This window comes from Schistocerca serialis, chromosome 6 (assembly GCF_023864345.2).
Source record: "Schistocerca serialis cubense isolate TAMUIC-IGC-003099 chromosome 6, iqSchSeri2.2, whole genome shotgun sequence".
NCBI lineage: Eukaryota > Metazoa > Arthropoda > Insecta > Orthoptera > Acrididae > Schistocerca > Schistocerca serialis.
Window position 1 is genome coordinate 122,267,594 of NC_064643.1, and position 20,734 is coordinate 122,288,327.

The window sequence follows — 20,734 nt, forward strand, 5'->3', positions numbered from 1 at the left end:
GAGAGCACCTCTATGGTCTGGCTACACAGCGTAAAAGCTCTTGAGCATTTCCTTGAACATGTGAACAGTATGCACCCAATCGTGCAGTAATGACAAAGAAAGGAGAAAGACTGCCATTTTTATATGTGTTGGTATGGGTGTTGGATGGATGTCTCAGCCACTCAGTGTATTGCAAGCTGACGTGCACTGATTTGTATCTGAGGGCCCAGAGTTGTCATCATCCAGTGCAGAACAGTGCAGTTTTGAATACACTGGTACACAGAGCAAAAATTGTTTCTGACAAGAATCACTTGGATTCCGAAATTAAGTACATGTTCAGAGAGAACAGCTATGGTTCACATGATATGATATCAGTATTCTCCAAGCAAAGGAAATGTGAACATTTTGAACATTAACGTGATGAGTTATCAACTGTATTTCTTCCTTTCGGCGGCACTACATCCAGCAAAATAGGCAGAGTCGTAGGAAGACGAGGTATAAGACCTGTTCTCTAACTTCCTAAGAAGGTAAAGGACGTGCTGTGCCCTATTAAGGACAGTCTCAGCCTCAGGAGCCCTGGGATTTATAACATTCCTTGTGGGAGCAATAGCAGTTAAATCAGTCAGTCCATTTGCACTGTTTACAACTGTTGTGCAGAACATCAGTGGCATATTAAAAATCGATAACAGGAGAAATCTGCTGAGCAGAGCATCACAAACAAACGTAAAATACTGTTTGCTGATGAAAGAAAGGTTTTGTCCCAGGCTCCTACACATTGGGATTTTGTAATTAAAGAGGCTGTAGAAAGAATAATGTGTGACAAGAAGTTCAACTAGGACAGCGGGTATAATGTTCAAGGTGCGTGGAAGCGAGCTCTTGATGCAGAAAAGAGGCAGAGATATTTGTCGCAATGTTTATGCTACTATGGGAGTGGTGGCAACACCAGTGTAGACGTTAACACCATCTGCAGTACCATCACGTAATTACCGACCAGTCAGAAGTAGCCTGTGGTCTAGATAAGCCATCACAGCAACAGTTTTGAGTCAGTTGCTCCTGACAAAGAATATGGAGTTAATCGTCGAAAGCTTGACATTTTATCCTGAGATGACACGGTAAGAGTGTGAGAATGTTCTACACAACATAATTGACTGATGTACATCTGAAACCAATTCTCTTCATTGGATGCAGCAAAACTGAACCAAACATTTGGTGATCACAGGAAACTCAAACATCATTTTCAAAAATCTCATTAACAAAGGAAATGAATTTCCTGTATGAGTTTGCAAAAATTTTTTTTACTGCTTAGTTTGTGAGATTAATTTATGTGCACACTAGCTCTGACGCAACTACCTTTATGCTAATAATTTCTTTTAGATGCATTGCATGTGACACACCCGTGGTTAACACAGAATGCTGAAATTAATTTCTCACCTTTTTTGCCCATAGCTTTCATTCTGGCATGCAACTATTGTACAGAAAAATGATGCAGTTTACTGCGAAAACAGTTTGGTGATCTCTATTCTGGAGTATAACACTCAAGCCTGCTCATTTTTTTCCCCTATTAAGGAACTGAAAACCCTGTAAAACTAAATAGGTGGCCTGTGTTCGTCACGGGTCAAAGTAAGATGTTTTGCTTGGCCTGTCATTTATGTGGATTGTGATTTCCTGCATGAAATGTTCAACAGTTTTTTGATATTGTTATACAGTACAATGTTTTTTATGTTATGTTTAACTGACATGTACTTTTTTTTTTTTCAGACATTGACCTCAAAGATCAGGCAGAAGCTTCTGTAAACATGCCACATTCTTACAACACTGTTGTGGTGCGAGCCCAGCTAGCGCAACAATTTTATGAGCTCGCTAAAGAGCAAGCGCGCTGTTGTGAAAGCCTAGTTCATGATCAACATTTGCAGCAACAAGGTATGTAGTATTGATTGATGAATACAGTAATGTAATTGTTGTAGAATAGTAAACATTTGCTTTCAGAATTTATTTTGTGTGAGTGGAAAGAACAAGGTGAGTGGCAGGTTATTCTTCTTCAGACAATCAGTTGTTAAAATGCACTTCAATTTTAGGTCGAGTAGGCTTGTACTTTGAATTCCAGTTATTGCAAATTATGACAAAACTCCATGTGAGCTAAAATTGACAACTTACTTCTTTTCCATTTGGAATTCCTTGAACTGGTCCCAACTTCTTTTTGGAATTGTACAGCAATGTTTGAAATGATTGGAACAAGATGACACAGTGATTTAGGTATTTTACTCTAGGACTGTGGTTAAAAGCCAAGAATCGACCACCAGAATCAAGTTTTTGTTATTCGATAAATAGAGGTGGATGCCAGGATGCCTCGGGAGGGGGGGAAGAAGAAGGCCATTTCCTTTCCCAATCTCGTCTAATCTGAGTTAGTACTCTTATAGGGAGAGGGCTCCAGCAGTGGGATCAACTTTTTGAAACGAAATATGTGGTGATATAGGTTAAGATCCCAGGTATCGCATCCTTGCAGCCGTTCACCTTGGTGGGCCCTCCTTTGCCAGTAATTGACAAAAAAATTTTAGGAGTTTCGCGTGTTGCTCAGTAACATTAAAAAAATCGTAATACATAAACTGGTTGTGTGGTGTAGTGGATAGGATAATAGCTTCACATGCAGGAGGTCTGGGTTTAAATTTTGTCAGGTCCAGTACGTCTTTTGTGTTTAAATCTTATCAAAATGACTTTGATCATTATTTTTATTCAATTACTTGGTTTAAATGTAATTTTTTATTTTTGCTCATTTGTCCCATCTTTTTCATGTGTTTCTTTTTTCTTTATATCATTCTTTTCCCAATTGGAATTTTTGTGAATATGAATTTAATAAAATTTATCGATTACAATATTCAGTTATTTGAAAATCTATCAGTTGAAAAACAAGAGACGAAATAGTGTCTTTGTACTGATTGTAATGGTGTGGAAAATGTAGTTTTAGTTACCAGGTGTGCAATTTTCTTTTATGGTAGTCATCATACACACTTTTAAATCATAACTTAAATACCTATTGCACTGTTGTCAAAGTAAATGAACGAAGGATTTATGAGTAAAACAAAATTCAAGCAAAATGAAAAATAGATACAATGAAGGCAATGATGTGGACAAGAAATGGGGTGATAAAACAATAGAAATTGAATTGAAAGTAATACATAAAATAAATTTAAAAACCACACAGAGATTTCAAGTGGAAAAATGATTGTAGGAAGAAAAATGAGAGCAAATGAAGTAGTTGTTGTTGTGATTAAAATTACTTGATAAAGGAATGGAAATAAAAAATTACATTTCAATCAATTGAAGACCATAGTGATTTCGATAAAGATATAATAATAATAATAAACTTATTGCACCTAATGAGATTCAAATCCACAACACCTTGTGTGTCAAACTATTACCCTATTCACTACGCCAAGCAACCAGTTTATGTAATACATCTTTTTAAAGGTTACTGAGAATTGTACAAAATTCCAAAAATTTTTTTCGTCAATTACTCGCAATCAATGGCCCACCAGGCTGAATGGCTGCAGTGATTGTGTGATACTTGGATAGTAACCTACATAACGATGTAGGTGGTTTCAAAAAGTCGATTCCACTGCTGGGGATCTCTCCTTGTTAGATGATTTCATCATTGGTGGGATGTTAAATCCTAATCATCCTTTTTCATAATGTATGAGTAATAATAAATAGTCATATGATTTTATTTCAGAAATCAGTTGCATTTTATATCTGATTAGTGTACCTTATTGACAGTTTACAAATCCTCAGTTGATTCTAGGATATTATTATTATTTATTATTATTATTATTATTATTATTATTATTATTATTATTATTATTATTTTTAAAATTTTTTTTTTATTTTATTATTATTTTTTTTTATCTGGAGATATGGAAATATTCCAGCTGTGTTACATCATGGGCTGATAGAGATTACAGTATAAGATATTGAGTTGTAATGTGACCCAGGAGCAGATGTAGACTTTGATCATAATTTAACAATGATGAAGAGTGGGCTGAAGTTTTAAGAGACTCGTCCAGAAGTGGGACACTGAATTACCAAGGAATGATGAGATGATTTTGTAGTTCTGAGGCTATAGGTACTACGATGAACTGTACCCCAGTAGGCAGTTCAGGTCAAGAGAAATGGGCATCTCTGAAAAGGACAGTACGGAAGTCGGATACACATAGATAAAAGAAAGTTAAGTGCAAAGAAATCATGGGTAACTGAAGAAGTAATTAAATTGATTGACAAAAAAGGAAGTACAAAAATGTTCAGGGAAATTAAAGAACACAGAAATGTGTGTCAGGAATGAAATAAGTAGGAAGTGCTGGCAAGTCAAGGCAAAATGGTTGCAGGAAAAAGTAAATAAATTGAGAACAACTACCATATTTACTCGAGTCCAAGCCGCACTCGAAACTAAGCCGCACCTGAAAAATGAGACTCGAAATCAAGGAAAAACAATTTTCCTGAATCTAAGCCGCACCTGAAATTTGATACTCGAAATTCAAGGGAAGAGAAAAGTTTAAGGCCGCACCTCCAAATCAAAACAAAGCTGGTTCATTGTAATATGAGACACAATTTAGGTCAAATGATTGACGATGCAGCTACAGTAGTTTGGTTCGAGTCGTAAGCTTAGCAGTTAAGCTTTACCAGGTAGCCATTGCTATGCGTCAGGAACTCCGTCCGTATTTATGCGGGTTCCCATCATTTTTCACATGCTTCGTCTGGTTTGAATCGATTGCTTATTTTTCTTTGATCTGATAAGTGCCGTTCTCTTTGTTATAGGTGTTGACGTCACTTTAAGCTGAAGATGCATTACTGTACTGTGTAATGCATTGTTTGTCACATTCTGATAATGAGTGTTTACGGTATGTTGCCGCTCGCGGCATGGCTTGCTTTTGTGCGTGCTACCACCGCTTTAGGTGCCGCCACAACTAACTTCTGCCGCCGAATATATGTAGCGCTACACAGGCATGCTTTGCAGGCACAAAGATAAATACTGGCGCCAAAACCTCTGCGTCAGTTAATAAATAAATAAAAAAAAAGGTGGAAGAAGAGCTTTTTTTTCCTCTTCCCCGAGTTTCACCACTGCATTTTTATACATTATCCATCGAAGTAAATACAAATTCCGTATTGTTCATCTTCGAATGTTGCAGCGTTTCAATGTACTACGAAAATCCGACTGGCAAGACTGTTAGGGATGTTTGTCAATATGGCCAGCTCTACGTTCTGAATTTTTTCCTACCCGTGAGAAGAGATGGTTGCTAATAGGAACTTTTGTGAATCGTGAGTCACGTGCAGTATTCTCTTCAACATAAGAATAATACGAATATAAACATTTTGCCATGTATTCTTTCATGTCTGCTGCTATCTCATTTAAATCTTGTCTGCCTAATAAACTACAAAGCTAGAGTGAGACAACAGCAAGTGTGGAAGAATGTACTATTCGAATTATTCTTATGCGTAACAGCGATACAGTCAGAAATGAAGCACGGCAATTGACTAGATTTTTAAATCTAAGATGACTCTAATTTCTGTGCTGAATGTAATGTACTAAAGAAGCGTCTGGAAGGGAGGGAAAAAAAGGGGGGGGGGAGAGGAGGTATCGTCTTATTAGCGAAACAATGCCAAGAGACTGCTATTTGTTGTTACTTACACTGCTGCTTTCTTTGGTAATGATCAACAAGAACCACATAATAGACTGCGTATGATAGAAGATGTTCTGAACAAGAGTTTAGCGAAAAATTTTCTCCGTTTCAAAAACATTGCAGACGCTTCTTTAGTACATTACATTCTGCACAGAAATTAGTCATCTTAGATTTAAAAATCTAGTCAATTGCTGTGATTCATTTCTGACTGTATCACTATTACGCATAAGAATAATACGAATATAAACATGACATGATATGTACATTCTTCCGCGTTTGCTGTTGTCTTACTCCAGCTTCGTAGTTTATTAGGCAGACAGGATTTAAATGAGATAACAGCAAACACGAAAGAATACATGGCAAAATGTTTATATTCGTATTATTCTTACGTTGAAGAGAATACTGCATGTGACTCACAATTCACAAAAGTTCTTATTAGCAACCATCTCTTCTCACAGGTAGGAAAAAATTCAGAACGTAGAGTTGGCCATATTGACAAACATCCCTAACAGTCTTGCCAGTCGGATTTTCGTAGTACATTGAAACGCTGCAACATTCGAAGATGAACAATATGGAATTTGTATTTACCTCAATGGATAATGTATAAAAATGCAGTGGCCAAAACTCAGGGAGGAGGAAAAAAAAGCTCGTCTTCCACCTTTTTTTTTTTTAAATTTATTAACTGACGCAGCGGTTTTTGCGCCAGTATTTATCTTTGTGCCTGCAAAGCATGCCTGTGTAGCGCTACATATATTTGACGGCACCTACCAACATTTTTCAGAACTTCTGCTTACTTTGCACTCGATTCTAAGCCGCCGGCGGTTTTTTGGATTACAAAAACTGGAAAAAAAGTGCGGCTTAGATTCGAGTAAATACGGTAGTTGTCAGAAGGACTGATCAGTGTACAGAAAAGTCTAAACAACCTTTGGTGAAATTAATAGCAAGGCCTTCAACAATAATAGTGCAATGGGAATTCCACTGTGAAGTGCAGAGGAGGGAGTGGGTAGGTGGAAAGAATACATTGATGGCCTCTGTGGGGCGAGAGGAAGGGGGGTGATATGTCTGATGATGTGAAGGAAGAGGAAATGGAGTTGATGTGGAAGAGATCCAGTATTTGAGCTGATTTAACAGAACTTTGGAAGACTTACAGTGAAATAAAGCTGTGGGGATTGACAGCATTCTTCTTGTCACAGATTTCAATACTCACAAACTTGCTCATCAAAACCTATAGATTAACTATACATATGCATAATTAAATTTGAATGGAGCTCTAAGAGCACAATTCCTTCTCGTACTTGTCCATTTATTTTTATTTATCTATTTATTTATTCATTTTTTGTTTCACATAGGCATTCCTCTAATAGAAGTGATGTCAATCTTATACTGGAAATTTTCAAATTATATTGCTGTGGAATAACAAGTAGTATCAACAAATTTTTATTTTTAAGCATACCTGTGAAACTTTTGAGTACAGTACTTTAGGGCAATGCCTTTCTTCTGGTTTATTTGAAATACATTGCATTTAATTGGTGTTACGCAAAGTACTTAAACTGATTCATACATTTGTACACATTGTTCAATACAGGGTATGATTTTCCACTTGTAAACCTTCATCTCCTAGTAGATTAATTAATTTCTTTTTTTGTGCAATGAGCAAAGAGATTGTTGTAAAAGTAAAACCTATTTATTCCTGCAGGTTGGGCAGCAGTTGTGGCCAATCTAGAAGATATTACTGCAGCATTTCGAAGCCGTACTGAAGTTTTTGACCAGACCTTTAAGCAACATTTGGAATCTCGTGAAGAATACATACAATTGCTTCACAAGTATGTACTGATCAAGTGTTATTTTCAGATCATTAGATTCAGGTGGTTCAGCTCATGTTAACACCAGTTTTAATTTCTTATTAAAATTCTCCTCACTGTTTGTCTTATTTCGCAAAAGGAATTCCTGTAGTAAAAGTAATGTTACGCTGATCATGAAAATGTTCAATTCATATTCCTTTCTTTCCAGTGTAAGTAAAGAGCTACACAACTCAATGACTTAACTCATTGTTGAGAGAACTTTGGAAGCTGCATAGTAGTTTCTTTTGTTTGTCCCAAGGCTACATAAAGGTGTAAAGCTATATAGAGGTGTAAATGTCTTCACTTGGTATTTTTGTGAGTTCTTGCAATTTTCATGCCGCTGTAGAATAATGTTCTTACACTACCTGTGCAAGAATTTGCATTATTTTCATATTGAGGACCTAAAGTAGCAAATCATAAGATTCAAATGCTGGAAGTGTGTGGTTTGAGTCTTGATTTGCCAGGGTTTAACTCAACTGCTGTTTCAACAAGTGACTTCAGAATTATGCTGGGATAGTTCTTTCCGCAAGGTCACAATCAAGTAGTTTCCCTGCTACATAAAAGTGATTTAGTGCTCTGCCTATAATTAATACACACCGGGTGAGGTGGGGCAGTGGACTCACCTTTGGGAGGACAGTGGTTCAAATCACCGTCCAGCCGTCCAGATTTTGATTTATCAGGCAAGTGTCTTTGAGAAGGACATGGCTAGTTTCCTACACCATCCTTCCTCAATCTGAATTTGTGATCCATCTCTTAATGATCTCATTATTAATAAGATGTTAAATCCAAATCGTCCTTCCTTCCTTCTTGTATTTCTCACCATTAGTAGAAGTTTTGCTGCATCAGAAATCAAACTTACGTTTCTAAAATTCTTACTGTGTGGAACCAACCAATTCAATTAACTGACATATGGTCTATGACAAGTGATGTCTCACAAAAGTTGCTTCCTGTTGACTATGATCATATCTTTTATTTCTAGTTACAAGAACGATCTTGAAATGTTAGCAAAAATTCCATTGATCTCAGCACTTATAACAGAGAAAGAGTCACTAACAAGCTCTACAACTAAAGAAAGTGAAACAAAGGAGAAACCTGTTGAAGAAGTTACTGAAAGCGCAAGTACGTTAGTCAGAAGTGGTGCTGGCAATGAAGTAAAAGAGCAAGAAGAAAAGATGATGACATTGTTTGAATGGATATCTGCAAAGGACAATCAAAGCAGTCTGGAACTCTTAGCTGAGCAATGTAGCCACCATCTAGAGCAGGTAAGTTTATTCTATTTTCTTAGATGATTTTCCCTGTTACAGATAGAGAGCCTTTGCAGTAATCTGTAAGGAACGTGATTGGCTTGACTTTGGGGTGTAACAAATTTACTTCTTTTTATCTTGAACTGTATAGTCCTGAAAGTCAATCTTGTAGACTGCATCTTTCTGGGCTGTTTGGCTGGAGACAGAATGTAGGTATGAAGTTGGCAAGCATATTACTGGATGCTCGTATTTCCAAAAAGATTTTGTCGGATTGTCAGATTGACATCCAAAAAGTACAAGAAGTTGTTGATCAATTGGTACACAGTCTCCATGAATGAACACCTTCAAATACTTCTCTTGCATTTGTGCAGCAGCTAATTTCTCATTTTCTTCGCCGTGTGACTAGAGGCGCCATGTCATGGACTGTGCAGCCCTTCCTGCTGAAGGTTCGAGTCCTCCCTCAGGCATGGGTGTGTGTGTTGTTCTTAGCATAAGTTAGTTTAAGTTAATTTCAGTTGTGTCTAGCGACCGATGACCTCAGGAGTTTGGTCACTTAGGAATTCACTCATATTTGAACTTTTTTCATTTTCTTCCTCTTATCACCACTGTTTATATCATAAATTGCCTGCAAGAAGTAAAACAAAGAATCTTCTGTGTAGCATGGTAATTATGAATGAGAGAGAGAGATGCATTTTAAGATTGGTAACTGTGTCCAAAGAGCATTTTCAGTTCTTACAGGATTCATGGAGGAGAATTATAGTTGACGGTGGGTGTTACTGTCAGAGTGAATTATTTTTTTTTCCATCTCATTCTGCTATGCTACTGCCAAAGCACTCTGACATTGGAGTTCTTTGTGAAATACACTGTATGCACCTTCTGAGGAAATTTCCTTCAGAAAAAGAGTATATATATATTTACTCTGAACCCACCAAATAACATCATTTAACACACTTTTTCTCTGGGTCTGTTCATTCAGAGAATACTTACCTTCAGAATGTCACAGATAATATGTAAACAGAAGTGCCTGTCAGTGAACATTTGCCAAATTGTGTGTAATACAAGTCATCTGATGCAGGATGTATTTCACACATACCATAGCTATCACAACAGTCACACTGAATTAGTAACGGGATCTGTAAAGATACTTTTTCATTTTTATTCTTTTTTAATAAGAGTGGAGAATGGCGTCCACACTTAAACATATGTGGTTTGATCTGTTGCATCCATTTTGAACCACTTATGCAAACATTTTAGTTACCAAAACTTATGCCACATCCGACATTGTAGCACACACTATTTGCCATTGGAATAGGGAAGGGGAAATAACGATGATAGCGAAATACCATCAGCCACATAACTGCAGTTGGCAAGTGTAGCCTAACTGTAGATGTAGAGTATTCCCCCTATCGGGTTACCATCACCACTATACTAGTATTGAAATTGCATGCTTATGGAATATCGTCTGTTATGTGACTGGATCCCGTTAGATTGGTCACAGTTCGTAGTAATTGACGGAAAATCATTGACTAAACCAGAAGCGATTTATGACATTACTAAAGGACTGTTATAGGCCCTCTGCTGTTCCTTGCCTATATAAATGATTTAGGAGACAATGGGAGCGGCTATCCAAGATTGTTTACAGATGATGCTGCCGTTTATCATCTAGTAAACTCTTCAGATCATCAAAACAAATTGCAAAACAACTTAGAAGAGAGATCTGAATGGTGCGGAAATTGGCAGTTGACCCTAAATAATGAAAAGTGAGAGATCATCCACGAGTACCAAAAGAAATCCATTAAACTTCAGTTACATAGTAAATCAGTCCAATCTAAAGGCTGTAAATTCAACTAAATACCTATGAGCTACAATAACAAACAGTTTACATTGGAAAGAACACACAGAAAATGTTGTGTGGAGGGCAGACTAAAGACCATGTTTTATTGGTAGAAGACTTAAAAAACGTAACAGATCTACTAAAGAGACTGCCTACACTACACTTCTCTGTTGTATTTCGGAGGAGATCTGCACGGGCTGGGATCCTTGCCAGATAGGATTAACAGAGTACATTGAGAAAGTTCAAAGAAGAGTGGCACATTTTGAATTATCGCGAAATGGGGGAGAGTGTGTGACGGACATGATACACGATTTGGGATGGACACCATTAAAACGAAGGCATTTTTTGCCACGGTAGAATCTTCTCATGAAATTCCAATCACCAACTTTCTCGTCCAAATGCGAAAATATTTTGTTGACGCCGACCTACGTAGGGAGAAACGATCGTCATAATAAAATAAGGGAATTCAGAGATTGCACAGAAAGATATAGGCGTTAGTTTTTTCCGTGCACTATTCCAGAGTGGAATAATAGAGAAATACTGTGAAGGTTCGATGAACCCTCTGCCAGCCACTTGAGTTTCAGTTGCAGAGTATCCATGTAGCTGTAGATATTATTATCTGTGATCTAGTGTGCTGTTAGCAAAATTGTTTGATTAGGATGCTGGATTCTGCACCCCATAGCAAGGGGGTGAATTTGGATGGTGTAGCAGTTCAGTTCACATGCTATTGTTCAGCATTAAAGTAATCAGTTTCTTCAGTACATTGTATTCTGTGTATCAGCTGGTACAGAGCAAGCTAGTCGTTTGTTCAGTATTGACAGTGTCAGTTTTCCCTGTGCAGCCTCCACCTTGACAGCTGCAATTGCGTTACCCTGTGTAGACCTTTGGCATGCTAGCCTATGAAAAATCCTACGCCTTGAGCAGCTTTGAACCATTGGCATACCACCTGTATTTAAAAGTTATGGGTTAATAAAAGTTTCATTTCCATTTGTTATTCATAAGAAAAAGTGCAGTGGATCACTGATAAACAGTCCTCATTTACGAGTACAAGTAACTGGTAGTTCTTTTCATACACTATGTGATCAAAAGCATCCAGACACCCCCCGCCCCCCCCCCTCCCCCAAACATACATTTTTCATACTAGGTGCACTGTGCTGCCACCTACTGCTATGAACTCCATATCAGCAACCTCAGTAGTCATTAGACATAATGAAAGAGCAGACTGGGGCGCTCTGCGGAACTCACGGACTTCAAACGTGGTCAGGTGATTGGGTGTCACTTGCGTCATACATCTGCAAGATTTCCACACTCCTAAACATCCCTAGGTCCACTGTCTCCAAAGTGATAGTGAAGTGGAAACATGAAGGGACATGTACAGCACAAAAACATACAGGCTGACCTTGTCTGTTGGCTGACAGTATCACTGACAGTTGAAGAGGGTCGTAACGTGTAACAGGCAGACATCTAACCAGACCATCACACAGGATTTCTAAACTGCATCAGGATCCACTGCAAGTACTACACTTAGGCGGGAAGTGATAAAACTTGGATTTCATGGTTGAGTGGCTGCTCATAAGCCACACATCATGCTAGTAAATGCCTAATGATGTCGTGCTTGGTGTAAGGAGCATAAACATTGGATGATTGAACAGTGGAAAAACGTTCTGTGGAATGATGAATCACGGTACACAGTTGGCGATCCGATGGCAGGGTGTGGGTATGGCGAATGTCCGGTGAACATCATCTGCCAGTGTGTGTAGTGCCAACAGTAAAATTCGGAGGAGGTGGTGTTACGGAGTGGTCGTGTTTTTCATGGAGGGGGCTTGCACCTCTTGTTGTTTCATGTGGCACTATCACAGCACAGGTTTACATTGATGTTATTAAGCACCATCTTGCTTCCCACTGTTGAAGAGCAATTTTGAGATTGGGATTGCGTCTTTCAACATGATCGAACACCTGTTCATAATGCATGGCCTGTGGCGGAGTGGTTACATAACAGTAACATACCTGTAATGGACTGGCCTGCACAGAGTCCTGACCTGAATCCTATAGAATACCTTTGGAATGTTTTGGAACGCCGACTTCCTGCCAGGCCTCACCGACAGACATCGATACCTCTCCTCTGTGCAGCACTCCATGAAGAATGGGCTGCCATTCCCCAAGAAACCTTCCAGCACCAGATTGAGCGTATGCCTGCGAGAATGGAATCTGTCCGGTTACTTTGATCACATAGTGTATATTGGTTCTTTATGTATATCAGTACTCTGCAAGCCACGTGACAGTGTGTTGAGGAGTATACTTGTGGTGCCACGAACTGATCCACCTTCCCATTCCGTTTTTGGATGGTACATTTGAAGAATGATGAGTGATAAGTATCTGTATTAGCTCTAATTTCTCAAATTGGCCATTTCACGAGACTTGTGGATGGAAGTAATATGATGTCTACTAATATGTTGCCTAGTATTCTATCTTCTGTACTTGTCGAACTGAGATGCTGCCTAAATTTCGCCACTACAGACACGAAAGAGCTTGGTTCTTTGGTTTAAATCTTCTTTCACACCCTTCCATTCATTATATGTCTGATTAAATCTGTTTAAGCAGATCCTTTTTTAAATCAATCCTTCCATAGGGTGCAATAGTGAAAAGTGTCTAGTGATGATGAAAAATTGGTAGTCAGATGGTTTAAGTTCTCTACAAGTTCTTCTTCTTTTCCTCCTCTTTTTTTTAATTCCAGGTACCTTGTCCATAAGAGTCATTAAACCCTAGTACTTAATTGACATTTGTTTTCACCATGTTATGTAGTACTCCAAAATTTGTGTTTCTCTGACATGTGTCCATTTTTCTCCAATCATATGATTCTGCATGTCCTTTCTCATGTTTAGCCAGTGGAACATCCGGAACTTATAAACAGTAATGTGAATTGGGCTAATAACTACATAGCCTGGGCCAAATGGATTCTTCTCACAAACACCAGCTTTTTGGAATTACATAGGCAGGGACTCTTGCTGCAGTATATCCTTCTCATCCCAACCTTCGCAAGGACCTGTCATCTACCTGCCTCTATTCTCTTCCCTGCTCCCAGTCCAGCAGCCTCACACACATCTTCTATCATCCCCCTGTCCTCCTTCCTCCACCCCACTCACCTACGTAGTCCATTCCCATTCTCCTCTTCCCTCCACTTGCAACCCCCCCCCCCTCCCCCCTCTCATCTCAACACCTAGCAGCACACCCTGCTGTCCCTGCACACCGCCACAGGCAGCACTACAGAATCTTCTCCCACCCTTATGCTGCTATTCCTGTCCATCCCTACTCCAGACTTCTGTGTCTACACTACTCACTTTCCGTGCTCAGAAATGGCAGAGGCCGCGCGTGTGTGTGTGTGTGTGTGTGTGTGTGTGTGTGTGTGTGTTTTCTACTTATCAAGAAGGACTTTGTCTGAAAGCTTAAATATTTCTAGTATTCTTTCTATTGTGCCTGTCTGCAGCTTAACACCTCTTCTGTGTAGTGAGTAGGAATCTACCCTTTCCATATTGTTGTTAATGTATACGTTCATGTTTGTTTGTTTTAATTAGCTTTGTTGACAGTTTATCTCAGTAAAACTTGGTACTGTTATCTCAAAATAAACTTTGAGACTCTTTCTCTCACAGAGCTGAACAACTCAGAAACTAAACTTTAAAAAGAATTTGAATTGTGAGAATGTTTCACATTGGCTGACCATGTACTACCTCTGCATAACACATGTATTTCTTGTGCCGTTGTCTCGAGTAGCCATGAGAGACTGATCTAATGTGGCTGCCAGCAGTGTAGATTTTTCACTGTCCTGCCTTAGCAGTCCTTTGCGCGGGGTACACCATCTTGGAGGTTGTCTACCTGTCGCAACATAGTGCCCACATGAGGTAGTTGGACGTACACCTGAACAAGTCACTGAGGATTATTATGGGCACATTAAAATCCACCCTGATCCCCCAGCTGCATACCATCAGCAACATCTCATCACCTGAATTACAGTGCCAAGAAGCAGTCAATCAAGAATGGAGGAAAACTACGTCACCCCAACTACCCACAAGACCTCCCAATTCATACAGTCTTAAACAACTCTCCCCCAGAACACTTAAAATCTCACAGTCCACTGTGGCGTACTGGAAGGAATGATGATAAGTTCGACATAAAAAAAGAGTGGCGCAAGAGGTGGAATGCGGCAACAACAGCACATTGAGGTATCGAAGACCCAACTGCCAGCCTACCAGGATTTCATCTGCAGACAAGGGAGTGGACAAGGCTAAACAGAATAAGAACTGGCCACACCAGGTGCAATGCTGTGATGCACAAGTGGGGACTCTTCAGATTCTCCAACCTGAGATTGTGGGGCCCAAGAACAAACTGTACAACATATTGTTAGAGACTGTCCTCAGAGGAAGTATCCTGGACCATATAGTGACTTCATTAATGCTACTCCCTCTGCTGTTAGTTTGGCTTCAGTCATTAGATATTGAACTACGATAAAATGTATCTGCCTTTCTTAACTTGCAATTACATCAGTCAAAGTAGTCAGTAATATTAAGTTAGTAATTTTCACAATTTAAAAATATGTATAAAATTTGTGCCATAAAGTAAAACTCAAGTATATGTAAGTAATTAACGTCTGCTTGTGTCTGTGTATGTGTGGATGGATATGTGTGTGTGTGTGTGCGAGTGTATACCTGTCCTTTTTTCCCCCTAAGGTAAGTCTTTCCACTCCCGGGATTGGAATGACTCCTTACCCTCTCCCTTAAAACCCATATCCTTTTGTCTTTCCTTCTCCTTCCCTCTTTCCTGACGAGGCAACCATTGGTTGCGAAAGCTAGAATTTTGTGTGTATGTTTGTGTTTGTTTGTGTGTCTATCGACCTGCCAGCGCTTTTGTTTGGTAAGTTTCATCATCTTTCTTTTTAGATATAATTAACTATATGAATATAATAGAGGGAAACATTCCATGTGGGAAAAATATATCTAAAAACAAAGATGATGTGACTTACCAAACGAAAGTGCTGGCAGGTCGATAGACACGCAAACAAACACAAACATACACACAAAATTCAAGCTTTCCCAACCAATGGTTGCTTCATCAGGAAAGAGGGAAGGAGAGGGAAAGACCTTAAAACCCACATCCTTTCGTCTTTCCCTCTCCTTCCCTCTTTCCTGATGGAGCAACCATTGGTTGGGAAAGCTTGAATTTTGTGTGTATCTTTGTGTTTGTGTGTCTATCAACCTGCCAGCACTTTCGTTTGGTAAGTCACATCATCTTTGTTTTTAGATATAAGTAATTAACTAGATATACATGTAAAATTAAGCTTTATGTACTTGTCATTGTTTGCTGTTATTTTCATACAATAAATAAAATAAATACACACACACGTGTTTTAACTTCAATGTAAACTAGTGCAACAGCATGGCAATTGAATAGGTTTAATTGCTTGTCATTTATTATTTTTTTGCAGTTTGATAGCCATGTTGTAGAAACTCTAAAAACTGAGATGTATGCAGCTTTGGAAGCAGCTAACAAGACAGAAATGAAGGAAATAAAAGGTTTAGAAGAAAGACTTTTTGGACTAGAGCAGCTTATGTTTGAGGCCAAGAGAATAGTCCAGGAGCAAACAGATTTGGCACAGGTACAGTGTATTTATTTACATACCTGGTAATGTATAACATGGTTGCGAATGACATGCCTTACCTATGCATTAAGAGTGTAACTGTGGTATATAGAGAGTGAGCTGTGGAGTGACAACATACACATGGAAAATTTGGGAAAGTGCATAACACAGTGTTAACTGTAATATGTATTGCACAACATTGAAATTTAAAGTATGTTAAAAGCTACTGTGGGTTTTTTAGTCTGTAAAGAATTTAGTTAGCTTTTTTGGCAGATCATTTTGTACATTATCTTTTATGCCTATTGTTTTTTGTTCATCAGATGCAACAACTGAATATGGTTTTGATTCACGTTGTATCATCTGCATAGTCACTTTGTTTATATTATCCAGTGTATCACACACACTGAGATCATTATTCTTCTTGTTCTTCTCCTTCACTACTTTTGAAACCTACATATACAGGGTGTTACAAAAAGGTATGGCCAAACTTTCAGGAAACATTCCTCACACACAAATAAAGAAAAGATGTTATGTGGACATGTGTCCGGAAATGCTTAATTTTCATGTTAGAGCTCATTTTAGTTTCATTCTTCCACCTATGCTCAATGGAGCACGTTATCATGATTTCACATGGGATACTCTACCTGTGCTGCTAGAACATGTGCCTTTACAAGTACGACACAACATGTGGTTCATGCACGATGGAGCTCCTGCACATTTCAGTCGAAGTGTTCGTACGCTTCTCAACAATAGATTTGGTGACCGATAGATTGGTAGAGGTGGACCAATTCCATGGCCTCCACACTCTCCTGACCTCAACTCTCTTGACTTTCATTTATGGGGGCATTTGAAAGCTCTTGTCTACGCAACCCTGGTACCAAATGTAGAGACTCTTCGTGCTCGTATTGTGGACGGCTGTGATACAATACGCCATTCTCCAGGGCTGCATCAGCGCATCAGGGATTCCATGCGACGGAGGGTGGATGCATGTATCCTCGCTAACGGAGAACATTTTGAACATTTCCTGCAACAAAGTGTTTGAAGTCACGCTGGTATGTTCTGTTGCTGCGTGTTTCCATTCCATGAGTAACGTGATTTGAAGAGAAGTAATAAAATGAGCTCTAACATGGAAAGTAAGCATTTCCGGACACATGTCCACATAACATATTTTCTTTCTTTGTGTGTGAGGAATGTTTCCTGAAAGTTTGGCCGTACCTTTTTGTAACACCCTGTATACATTCATCTGTTACATTTTCTATATTGGAGTCATTCTCCTAGAAATTCCTAATAATAATCAGACTGATGCTTTGCCATGTTAGGCCTACTAAATAGGCAACAGTCTTCAGATTTACAGATTTCAAGAAAATTTCCATTTCCTCACATGAATTTAGTATTGAAGTAAGCAGTTCATGGAGTTCATGGTGATAATAAGCCTTCATGCTTTTTTTGGTGCCCTAATCCAGAAGCTGAATTAATGAGGTTGTGCTTTAGTACATAAACAAAGTTTTTGTTTTCTCCATCTTCTGACTACAGCATTTCAGCTGGTGGATGAGCATTGTTAAAGTTTTAGTAAAGCTTTTGGTTTAAGTGAATGCTGGTGCTTTCTCACTGATGGAGCAAACTGTTGTTGAAATAACTTCATGAAGATGTTGCATGTTATCCAGATTCTTTCTTTCAATGCATGTAAGTGAACTATGATGGATATGTTTACATGGCTTCAGTCGTTTTGGGCTCTTCTGCCCATTGCAGTGTGGTTTCAGATTGTTCCTACCCAATTTATTTATGATGAAAGGATAGCAATTCTGTTTCTATTCATTTTGAAATCCATCTTTTCCTGAATGTCTGACACTGACGATCACTGATTGGAAACAGTCAGTAATAAAGTGTCGTTTCTTCGTATAGTTACACCCTTGTTCATTTAAGTTTTCATTTCCCAATTATTTTGTGTATAATTTCAGGAAATTTTAAAGCAAATTCACCATTTAAAAAAAACTTTGCTTCTCCTTTGATGCTTGTTCAGTTACATCACATGCTGAGATTTCCACATTGAAAACTATATGTTGCAACCAATTTGTTGCCACATATATCAAAGTGAAATTTTTCAGCTTGTGCTCTAGTAATTGACCCAGAAAGTGGCAAGTCTTCACTTTGCTGTTTTAAAAAACCACCTTCAAAAGGCTTTCATTAAGTTCATTGTCTCATTCTCGTTTCAGTCGTCTCCTGGTTGTTCCGTTGGGTACAAAGCTTTCATTTTTAAACTTGCTTTTCTATCACCATTCTTCAGTCAGTATTTCATTCACAGAATGTGCTTTTCGTTTCTGTGATGTAACAAGTGCACAGAAATTGAGAGTCTGAATAACTTATGATGTACACACATTTGTGCTCATTTTGATTTTTGTCAACTATTATTATACAGTCAGTTTTTGACTGCTCATCAGTGTTAACTGTGAGACATGTACTAAGTTTTGTCCAGTGCCAATTCTGGTGTAATGATAATAGTAAGATAAATCAGGGTTGAGTTTTGTTACCTCTTCCTTTTGGTTACTGTATCCAAGGCTTGAAGGTTACCGGGGCAAATGCTATAACGGAATACAACGTGCAGAGTAAAATAAGATTTTTACACCCTATTGTATCTAAATCCCCAGTATGCTGGACTTTTTACTGTGTCCATTAATGTGTGGTACCACAGATGAGGTGAAACGTATCTGTAAGTGAAGGATTAGGTTGGGGATAGGTGCTCGTGATGGAGGAACCCATAAAAATTAGGTACCTATTGACATGGAAAGTGGGAAGACAGTATCTGGATGTACACGAAAGAAAAATGGTTGATGTTTCAATGAATTGAGGTGCTGGATTTGCATATTTATGATCATTTAATAAATATTAACACTTGGACATATTCATCTGTTGCACAATGGATACCAATAGGACATATAATGGGAGTTGGCAGGGAGTATGTAAGGATGTGTTCTGTTAAAAATATCACGTTTACTCAACGCAATTGAACAAACTAAACAACTAATTGGAGGCTCCAGCAGGAAAGATCACAGGAATTTTTCAGTGGTAACATTCACTCACATATACACACGTCATAGAGATTAAGAACAAATATGAGAATAAAGAAAAACTTCACCAGTATGCACCTGTTTAGCAAATGGTTGTTCCCTTGAGTGGAGTGTGTGAAGCAACTGAAGAATAATTCGTTGATGAAAGTAAACTGTTAATAATTGCACCATAGACGAAATTCTGGAACTAATTTGGAAGTTTTACCCTGAGAACCAGTAACTGTGACATGTAAAGATTCTCACAATCCGTGAAGACGTGGTCATCACAAACAAAAATTGTGCACAAAACGAGTCGTAAAATTCAGAATAACAAAACAAACTGGACAGGATAAGTTACTGTGAGACACGATCTGCAAGCTTAAGGCTCTCGGATCCATTAAATCTGTACTTAACACATGCTGAGACAACAAAGACATGTGGAGAATAGATCACAAACTGAAATTGAAATTAGCAAAGTTTCAGAAATCTGTTCAGTTACACTATACTCGGGAGATCACCAATGAACTAAATCAGACTGAACTGAGAAGAAACATTATGCGTCCACATTTGAACAGAGGTATAGCAGAACAATAGCTGTCGTGCATGGCTAAGTGCAACTGCTTATAGTATTCTGGAAGTAGCGAGAAAAATTCTGTATACCACTTGATGAGCAATAAGCGATGAGAGCAAGATGTTAATTTTTACTGGAGCTGAAATCTGCAAAAATAAGATGTTAAATTTACTATGAATAGGCACACTCACACTTCGTAGCTGTTGCCTGTTTTGCGCCTCCCATAGCACTGCTGAACATTTTTGGAATCAACGCGTTCTGTTCCTCCAGAAGTGCCTAGAGTTCCCATTGTGTGGTGCCAACTTCTACAAGAGCTTCACCCAAGATGAACAGAAACTTCCTTGTCACCTGGTACATGGTTTATAGGGTTAGCTATTCTGCAACAGTAGCAAACAACTGTTACTCCAACATATCTACGTATTGAAATATATCTTGTACACTATTTCATGCATTTCATTCATCAGGTGAGAGGAGGAAAGGATGTATACGCTGACATAATTGCACATAAATGTATTGAATATGCATGTGGGGCTCTGATAAGTACCAAAAATCTTAGAGCACAGTTAGCGCCCTGAACTGAGGTGCCAGAGATGGGGACATTAAGTTAAATGTTAAGCAAAATCATGAAGAGGCTCATGTAGAGACCCGACCCTTCAGTGGTACAAGCTTAACGTGTCATTTACTATCGTAAATGTGTTGTTCACAGTTAGAAACAGATAAAATATGGATATTGTTATTAATTATAGAAACTGCCTGAGAGACAGCATAAACTTTGCGTTTGAATTACCATGGGGGAAAAAAAAACTACAAATATGAATTATAAAACAAACAATGGTTTAATTCTTTATGTGCAAAAATAACACTGACTATGGTGACTGGAGTTGAACAAGACTGGGAACTATTTGTAAATCCGTGGAGACTTG

The 20,734-nt window shown here is 38.5% G+C and overlaps 1 protein-coding gene across 4 annotated transcripts in view; it reads left to right on the top strand.

The window, feature by feature from the left end:
* LOC126485161 (RB1-inducible coiled-coil protein 1) overlaps positions 1–20,734 on the top strand; it is a 318,562-nt gene that overhangs the window by 195,841 nt on the left and 101,987 nt on the right. For all 4 annotated transcript variants that reach the window (XM_050108835.1, XM_050108833.1, XM_050108836.1 and 1 more), the window contains exons 4-7: positions 1,738–1,899; positions 7,345–7,471; positions 8,469–8,751; positions 16,044–16,214. In XM_050108835.1, the coding sequence (XP_049964792.1) occupies positions 1,738–1,899; positions 7,345–7,471; positions 8,469–8,751; positions 16,044–16,214 (743 nt within the window). The remainder of the gene's footprint in view (positions 1–1,737; positions 1,900–7,344; positions 7,472–8,468; positions 8,752–16,043; positions 16,215–20,734) is intronic.